We start from the raw sequence: 8,747 nt of genomic DNA on the forward strand, positions 1-8,747 counted from the left end.
ATGTCGTCTAGTGGCACCATAAGTAACTATTATGTCGATTCTCTCATAGGCCATGAAAGCGAAGAAGTTTACGGGAGTAGATTCGTCCAGGGAGGTCACAGTGCGACCTCCAGGCCATCAGGTGTTGCAGAGAGTTCAGATTTTTCCTCCTGTAGCTTTGCACCAAAATCCACCGTGTTCTCCACCTCCTGGTCCACGGTTCACCCTCAGCCGTCTGCGGCAATGACCGGGATCTACCACCCCTACATGCACCAGCCCCACTTAGGGGCAGGCGACGCCGGCCGCTACGTGCGCTCCTGGATTGAGCCCTTCCCGGGCTTCCCGGGCGGCGGCGGCGGCGGCGGCGGCGGCGGCAGCGGCGGCTCTGCGTCCAGCTCCGGCTCCTCCAACGGGCGCCACTACGGGATAAAGCCGGAGACTGGAGCAGCCGCCTCCTCGTCTTCCTCCTCCTCCTCCTCCTCCTCCTCCAAAAGGACTGAGTGCTCCTCGTCCCGGGAGTCCCAGGGGATCGGTGTGCCCGAGTATACGTGCAGCTCCTTCCTCCAGGAGCCCCGGGAGAAGGAGGCTGCCGGCAGCTCCAAGGACCCCGCCGCCTGCAGCCACAACCCCAGCCCGAGGAGCGATCTGAAGGAGGAGAAACAGCAGCAACTTGACCCAAGTAAGTAAAAAAAAAAAAAAAAAAAAAAAAAAAGGGGGGTGGGAAGAGGTAGAGAGGCAGAGAGAGGGGCAGTGAGAGAGGGAGAGAAAGAAAGAAAGAAATAGAGAAAGAGAGAAAGAAAGAAAGAAATTGCCCCTTTGATTTATTACCGAAACCTGTAAGGCTCGAATGTGCAAAACTGATAGTTTTACTAACCTATAAAAACGTCTAGACGCCTACCCCAGCGCAAGCAGCAACAAGCACCCATAAAAGACTCCACATAACCACCTACCATCAAGACATCATTTGTACAGTAAACAGACTGGGGCATTAAGGCTTTTATGATAATTTCTCCAAAGTTGTGAAAACAGTCCATCCTTCGTTAAATTAATTTAACGACCTTTCTTTCCCCCCCCCCCGCCCCCCGCCCCCTGTTCCCTATATACCTCCCTTCTTCCAGATAACCCTGCAGCAAACTGGATCCACGCTCGTTCAACGAGGAAAAAGCGTTGTCCCTACACAAAGTATCAAACTCTGGAACTGGAAAAGGAATTTCTCTTTAACATGTACCTCACCCGAGACCGCCGTTACGAAGTAGCTAGGATTTTAAATCTCACAGAGAGACAGGTCAAAATCTGGTTTCAGAACAGAAGAATGAAAATGAAAAAGATGAACAAGGAGAAAGGCAATAAAGGAGACTAACGCTGGGGTAGAAAAGCAGTTGGAGAATATTGCTTTAGTTTTGAGTTTGGGGCTTTGGGGTTTTGTTTTGCGTTTTTGGTTGTTGGGTAGTTCGGGGATTTTTTTTGGTTGGTTTATTTTATTCTTCCCCTGTCCCCTCAGCCCCCCATACGTTTCTCCTCCTTCCGCGCCCCCCCACCCCAGGACCTTTAAATCAATTTGGTCTTTTTTTTTTTTTTTTTTTTTTTTTTGATAGAAGTGAAACGTGGTCTATGTCAGGTATTTTGGGAAATTTTGTCTTGCTCGCCAATGTGTTTTGCAGAGTCGCTTCACCGCCCCCTCTCCTCCTTCCCAGACAGTTTGGTTAATGATATTGTGAGTGCACGTTAGCTTTGGGAACTCTATCCGATGTTAAATGTTTGACATGTTTCTTAAAAGTGATGTAGTCTAGATAGTTACTTTGCCAAAACAAAGGTAAGAAAATTAATTATAATTACGATAATAAAATAGATATTAAATTACAGTCGCTTAAATCAACGGGGGTGCTCTGTTGTCCACGATTTACTAAGAGGAAACCTTACCCAAACCCTCTGCTTTCTAGGTCTGAATTTCGCTCCTTCGCAATAGATGCCACAGAGAGGCCACGAGCTATTCCCCCCCTTTAGTGCACTATTAGGAGGTTGTCTCACCCTTGAAGCCGTTCGCAATAGGCCTAACATCTCCCGGTCCCCCAGCTAGCTGGCGTCCCTGCCCCCGGTGACTGTTGTATTAATTAACCACCCCGTGTCTGGAACTACGGACCTGTTGTAATTGTTGTCAGTTATTACACAATAAAGTCTGCCGTGACCGACCGATAGCGCTGCGGTGAGAGGAGAAATCTGTGCGCCCTTCGCGATGCCCTCCGCGCCGGCGACCCCACCGCGCATCCCCCGCGGAGCCCGCCGCGGGCCGAGCGCTGCCGGGCCGGGGCCGCAGGAGAGGCCGGCCGCGCTGCCGGGGCAGCAGCACCTCCGGCAGCCACAAAGGCCGGCGGAAAATCACTTCCCCCCCCTCCCCTGGCCCGTCAGACATTTACTCTCGGAGGCCAGAGGCGGAGAGGCCGGCCTCGGCCGCGCCGCGTAAGTGCGCCTGCTGCCACGCCGCTCTGCGGTGTCTCGGGCGCGGGCGCGCTTTGAAACACTAGCTATCTCTTGGGGGAACTTAGCAAATAGTTCCACACTGGTCCTCCAGAGCCAGTGGAGCCAAATGACGCCTCGTCTATTAAACTTTTTTTTTTTTTTTTTTTTTTTTTTTTTTTTTTTGGCGGTGGGGGGTGCGTGTGTGTTTCTAGTCTCTGCGCTCTTTAAGCCGAAGGTTGGGAAGCTCTGGGGGGACACGGCTGCTTCCAAAAGTTCAGTTCTGTCGGCGGGAGCTCATTTAGCAACGCTTCTCATGCCTTCTGCATTTATAAACACACATGACTTTATCAAGATAATTGAGATGAAGTTCATTGTAAAAAATGCTTTGTTTAAAGAGCAACCATTAAAATGAAGGACCCGTAAATATTTACGAGCAGTTCGGTTAATTCAAGATTAAGGGGAGAGCTGAGAGACCTGGTGTTTAACGTTTTTTACCTCTGTGGAAAAAAAAAAAAAAAAAAAAAAAAAAAAAAAAGAGAGAGAGAGAAGGAAAAAAAAAAAAAGGCAAAAGCATGCGGTGCCAGGAAAAGGTGTTGCATTGCTTCCCATCCATTGTCGAGAAGATACCTATAATTCTTTTAAAACAGGAAGAACCGTGGTATAATAAAACCATTGAGATGGCTAGACGTCTGGACCTAATGAGTTTACGATATGCTATGGCGCTTTTCTTTGAAACCACCTTATTTTGATGTTTGTGTTTGTTAGAGGGGAAAAAAAGGCCCAAAAATGCAGACAAACTAGGTCTTAAAATCTTGGACTATAAATTTCAATATGTCAGCGTTGGGCCAAGGCAACAGACTCAAAAAAGACCCGAAGGTCACGAAACTGTAAGATTTTACAAAGTCCACTGATTTGTTGAAATGTATTTTATTTGATATTCTACTGCGATGAATCTTACGATCTTAGCCTCCACATTTTCGAAAATAACCGTGGAGGGGGGTGACCTATAACTAACAACACGTAAACAATATTCTTGCCACACGGTCTGTGGTCTTGATTCCAGCAGAGGCTCTGGTAAGACTCCGTCACCAAGCCCACACCATCTCTCTTTAACATTTTATCTCAGGCAGATTGGCAGATTATACCTTGTGTATTTTCTTCTTCCCCCCCCCCCCCCCCCTTGTTACCTATTTCTAATACTTTGTGCGTTTATTTCAAAATGGCAGAAAGCAAACCGAACGTCTCGAATGACAAAACGCAGTTTTTCCATGGAAATTACTTTTAGTGTTAAACCGAACAATAATTTAATTCCTGCGCGTTGGTTGTGCTAATATATGTTTGTACATATGCACAGTCGCGTGCACCCGCACCCACATTATACCGAATAATTCACAGGCATGTGTGATGAAGGGGGGAGGTGAACAAAGATTCATCTTTACTTTCGTTTACATAAATCAACCCATAAATACATAAATGCACAGGCAAACAAAATAACGTGTTCAAGACAAAAACGTGTAACTCTGAAACTACCACACATGGCGAATTCGTGGTGTAATATGTGGGGAAACATGATCGAAAACGCGATAGCAGCCGTCTTCAAAGCTCCGGCGTCTTTCCTGGCTGCCATGTGTAAACGAGGCGCATTCTTTGTATGTAGTTAATTATAGCACTGGCAAAAAAATAAAAGAAGGTCACCGAAATATGCTAAGAAAATGGCACTGTAAACTCCGACCGAAAAAAAAAAAAAAAAAAAAAAGGAAAAAAAAAAAAGAAAAAGGAAAAAGGAAGAAAACCACCCCAAAACCAGAACGCAAAGGAAGAGCCGCTCAGCACCGAGCGCTCTGCCGGCGGAGCGCAGAGCCGGTGTTCCGCAGCGCCCATTTGGGTTTCTGGCGGATCGACCGGCCGGGGACGGGGCCGAGAGGGCCGCGGGCCGCGCAGGCAGCGCGGGGCGGGAGAGCGCTGCCTGCCGCCGCCGCCGCGCGCCGCCAGAGGGCGCCCGCGCTCCACCCTAGCGCCGCCGCCGCGCCCCGCTCCCCGCGTAGCGCCCCGCTCCCTCTCTCCGCGCCCCTGGCAAGGGTGAACCGCGGTTTCGGTGCCGGCACCGCAGCCCCACGCGGGTGGCGGTGCTGGCCCGTGGGACTGGCGCCCGGGTGTGATGAGCGTGGGGAGGGGCGGGGGGCTCTGGCGTGGGTGCGGGAAGCAGCTGCTGCCCTTCCGCGCCTCTCCGCAGGGTGAGGCGGCGTTTGTCTGCCGTCGTACCCCCCCTGCCTGGCCTGGCCTCCTGCCTTCCTGCTGCTCCTTTGCCATGGGCTTTTGCTGCTGTCTGTCCTTGTAGCACCAAAAGTCTGTATGCCCCCCGCGGGCCTCTCCCGCTCCCCGCCCCCCCCCCCCCCCCGCCATTCCTGGGCTTCACGGGGATTCCTGAGCCTCCGCCGGCTTCTCAAAGGCGTGTGCCCCGGGCCGCGGGGCCCTGTCCGGGCGGGGGTGTCGCTGCGGGCCCAGGGCCCGTCGGTGCGCTCATACGCGGGGCAGCCAGCCTGGTCCTACAGACAAAGCGAGTAACTGGCGCGGGGGTGGCGGTGGGGGAGCGGGGTGTGATGGGGAAGGAGTCTGCGATGCCTTTTATGTAACCACAAGTATTTTTTGTCAATTCACACCAGACGGTCACACGTGGCTCTGGCGGGGCCCGTATTCTATTTCACCTACATTTTTCGTCTCCCTTCGATACAGGGCGGTCTCGAGCTTCTGGGGGGTGTCTGTCCGAAAAGCTGGTTCCCGCTGCAGGACGAAGCAGGGAAGAGAGGACTGGAGACGGCGCTCCCCGGAGCGCGGGGAGAAGAGGCCCACGCAGGCGGCGCGGCTGCGCTCCCCCCGCGGGGACGGCCGGCCCGAGGAGCCGGGGCAGCGCCGGGCCTGCCGGGCAGCGCCTTCCTTCCTTCCTCCCGGAGAATAGGGCTCGCTTATTTCGGACCGCGTCCCCGAGCGGTGCTAACCGCTCACCCACACATTTTTCTTTTTTTACCTCCCCTCCCCCCGCCTCCGTAATGACTTCCACCAAGGGTGAAATGATGGAAAGTATATTCATAGGCATGATTTCCATTAAGTATCAATTAACCTGGAGCCTCAGCCATGCGTGCATGGCGTCAAGGGTAAATGTGCATCTCATTTCCCAGCGCTCTGCTCGCCTGCAAGGAAATGACCCAAAGGGCCCGCTGGCACCGGGGCCCGGCCGCTGCGCGCTGCCGACGTTCGGACCCCCCAGCCGCCCTCGCCTGCACCCCCGGCTCCCTGCGCCGGGCACCGGCTCCCTCGGCGGGTCTCTGGCCTTCGCGGCGGTGCAGGCCGCGCCGCAGCGCTCAGCCGCGGCCCTGAGCCCCGGGCGGCGCAGCTTGGGCGGGCCGGGCGGTGTCGCCCCGGGCAGCGCGCCCGCGGTTATCGCGCGGGATCTACGCGGCCGCCTCGCCCCTGCGCGGCGGGGGTTTCGGCGGCTCCTGGCGACCGCGTACCGGCGGGGGGGAGCGGGGGCGCCGCGGCCGGGGTGGATCCGGGCAGGGCTGGGCCGGGTTTTTTTCTTGCCTGAGGAGCGGCACATGTAAACTGAAGCCAAAAGTCCCCCCTGAGCTCATGTGCGTGTGTGTGTGTGTGTGTGTGCGTGCGCGGGCTGCTGTGTGCCTAATAGGAAATAGTAAAAGCAGTGAGGCAGGTCATTTTGGGAGCGATTATATTCCAGTCCTGGTCACCACATACACGGAGAGCAGGAGCGGGGAGCGCACGGGCGGGCGGCGGAGGCGGCGGCATGAGCGCGGCGTAGAGGCATCGGCGGCGGCGGCGGCGGGAGCAACGCCTCGTGCCCGCGCCCGCGCCCCCGCCCGCCGCTGCCCTCTCCCCGATGAGCTCCTACTTTGTCAACCCGCTGTACTCCAAGTACAAGGCGGCGGCGGCAGCGGCGGCGGGGGAGCCCATCAATCCCCCGTACTACGACTGTCACTTCGCGCCCGAGGTGAGCGGCCGCCACGCCGCCGCCGCCGCCGCTGCCGCCGCCGCCCTGCTCTACGGGAACGGCGCGGCCGCCGCCGGCTTCCCGCACCCCGCGCCCGGCGGGGCGGGGGGCGGCGGCGGCGCGGCCGCGGACTTTTACCACCCTGCCGGGGGGAGCCCCACGGCCGCCTACCAGCCGCCTCCTCCTCCCCCCGCCGCGCCTCCGCCTCCTGCCCCCTGCAGCGGGGTTACCTGTCACGGGGAGCCCGCTAAATTTTACGGATACGATAACTTACAGAGACAGCAGATTTTTACGACACAGCAAGAGGCCGAGCTGGTACAATATCCTGACTGTAAATCGTCCAGTGCTAATATTGGCGAGGAACCAGACCACTTAAATCAGAGCTCGTCTCCTGCTCAAATGTTTCCCTGGATGAGACCACAAGGTTGGACGCAGTCAAAAATTTGCTTCCGTCTCACGTCTGAGTTTGAAACTTTCTTTTCCTCCTCCCGCTTCTTTCTCTCTGCCTCTCGCTCCCTGCCTCTGCCTCCCTCTCTCTTTGCCTCTCTCCTCGCGATTCCTATCACCGCCGTGGCTTGCGATAATAAAGCGATACTGTAAGCAAAAAGAAACCTCTGCAGAAGGCGGCCGCCACCCCACGAGTAGCCTTAAAGTCGCCCCTCGGACAGAGGCGCAGCTGACCCGTTCGCCTGGCTCCTGCCGCCGCTGCCTGAACGGGAAGAGTGCGGGGCCGGGGGAGCCGGGTACTGGATAATAAAGTGACCCCATAAAGTCGGTCCTGTAAGCCCCGACGCCTGGGGAGAGCTGAGGCGGTTCGCGCGTCTGTTATCGCTGTTCTGCCCGCACTCAAGTGTAAAGCCCCAGGCTCCTACGTGCCCTCTGCTTTCTCTCCCTGCGTTTCAGTGGGGCTTCTCTCGAGGGATTTCTAGAGGGACCTGAGCCCTCGCTCCCTGCCTGCGCCGTGTTTTGAACGACGACACCAACCTCCAAAACCCTGTGTTTTTGTTTTAAACAGCAGCGCCGGGTAGGAGGAGAGGAAGACAAACATACAGCCGATTCCAGACTCTAGAGCTGGAAAAGGAGTTCCTCTTTAACCCATATCTGACCAGAAAGAGGAGGATCGAGGTGTCCCACGCACTAGGACTCACCGAGAGGCAGGTAAAGATCTGGTTTCAGAACAGGAGGATGAAATGGAAAAAAGAGAACAACAAGGACAAATTCCCCGCTTCCAGACAGGAGGGAAAGGAAGGGGAGGCCAAAAAGGAAGCACATGATCTGGAAGAAGACAGACCTGAAGGCCAGACGAATTAAATTTCTCCCTAAAAGCCTTTGTGAAAGGCTATCAAAATTAACCAGTGCCATAGCCCCACATCTCGGCCCGTCTCCCTCTGTACGTTATCCTGCCGTGGGACAAGTGACCCCGTGTCCCTCCGCTTGACATTTCTCTGCTTCGGGTGTTTCAGTAGTTTGTGGTTTTGTTTTGTTTTGTTTTTAACCGTATCCGGAACAATCTCTAGATTTAACAGTTCACCTACTTATTTTGCAAATTTGATACACAGTTTGTAGCAATAAATTTCTAATGATATATATATATATATATTTTATTTTTTTTTTTTTTTGCAATCTTTACGGACGGTGATTGCTGGAAACGACATAAACTTCCTAATAATAAATACCAATAAGCAAGACATATAACAACGCTTTATTAATCAAGAGAAGTGCACTTGTACTATTTTAATTCTTGTTCTTATCTTATGTTGAGTAAATTAAATAAAATTAATAAATTTGAATAAAAGATCATAGAAATATATTTAACCTTCTGCTATTGATATTTGATTAAAATAAACAAAATTTATTCAAATATAAAATGTATCGGCTTCCTGATACCCTTTTTGTATTCCACTCCTCCAATAACCTTCGGAGCCTCTCCTCGTCTGCACTAACTCTCCCCTGCGCCTTTTCCCCGTTCTTCCTTGGACGCTGGCTGTTTCTGTGGGGTCTGGGAACGGCACGTTGAACACGAAACCTGGGTTTCGCTCCCTGCCGCATGCTCCCCCCGCCAGAGCCGCCAGCCACGGGCTCTGCGGGGCCGTGGCCGAAGCAGCGGCCGGCGGCGACTGCGGCCCCACCTGCGAGCTGAGCCCACGCCGCGGCCCGGCCCTGGGAGCCCCTCGACGTGTCGTCTGGGCCCGGCCCTCGCCTCTTCCTGCGCCTCTTCCCCGGGGCTGCAGGGCAGGGATCCGCTGCCGGCAAACACGGCCCGTTGCCCTGCGGAGCATTACGCTGCCAGCCCGGCCGGGGGGACACG

At 54.5% G+C, this 8,747-nt stretch overlaps 2 protein-coding genes across 4 annotated transcripts; both read left to right on the forward strand.

Moving 5' to 3' along the window:
- On the forward strand, nt 1-1,339 carry HOXD9 (homeobox D9). The gene is made up of 2 exons (XM_086465171.1): nt 1-658; nt 1,098-1,339. The coding sequence occupies exons 1-2, from the start codon at nt 1-3 to the stop codon at nt 1,337-1,339; spliced, it is 900 nt and encodes a 299-aa protein (XP_086321297.1).
- Nucleotides 1,340-6,328: 4,989 nt separating this feature from the next.
- HOXD8 (homeobox D8) lies at nt 6,329-7,750 on the forward strand. Of its 3 annotated transcripts, XM_086465605.1 has the most exons (3): nt 6,329-6,439; nt 6,716-6,863; nt 7,455-7,750. In XM_086465605.1, exons 1-3 carry the CDS (start codon nt 6,329-6,331, stop codon nt 7,748-7,750), a joined length of 555 nt encoding a protein of 184 aa, XP_086321731.1. The 3 variants fall into 3 exon arrangements, with proteins under 3 accessions (XP_086321731.1, XP_009953538.2, XP_086321730.1); XM_009955236.2 differs by having other exon boundaries at nt 6,329-6,863; XM_086465604.1 differs by having other exon boundaries at nt 6,329-6,863; nt 7,458-7,750.
- Nucleotides 7,751-8,747: the final 997 nt, after the last annotated feature.

The sequence above is a fragment of the Leptosomus discolor genome, chromosome 5, assembly GCF_034619465.1.
Source record: "Leptosomus discolor isolate bLepDis1 chromosome 5, bLepDis1.hap2, whole genome shotgun sequence".
In the NCBI taxonomy this organism is placed as follows: domain Eukaryota; kingdom Metazoa; phylum Chordata; class Aves; order Leptosomiformes; family Leptosomidae; genus Leptosomus; species Leptosomus discolor.

Coding starts and splice junctions, on each gene's coding strand:
- HOXD8 (XM_009955236.2), top strand. CDS start 6,329: ATGAGCTCCTACTTTGTCAACCCGCTGTACTCCAAGTACAAGGCGGCG. Junction 6,864..7,454: donor TCCCTGGATGAGACCACAAG/GTTGGACGCAGT, acceptor TGTTTTAAACAG/CAGCGCCGGGTAGGAGGAGA.
- HOXD9 (XM_086465171.1), top strand. CDS start 1: ATGTCGTCTAGTGGCACCATAAGTAACTATTATGTCGATTCTCTCATA. Junction 659..1,097: donor ACAGCAGCAACTTGACCCAA/GTAAGTAAAAAA, acceptor CCCTTCTTCCAG/ATAACCCTGCAGCAAACTGG.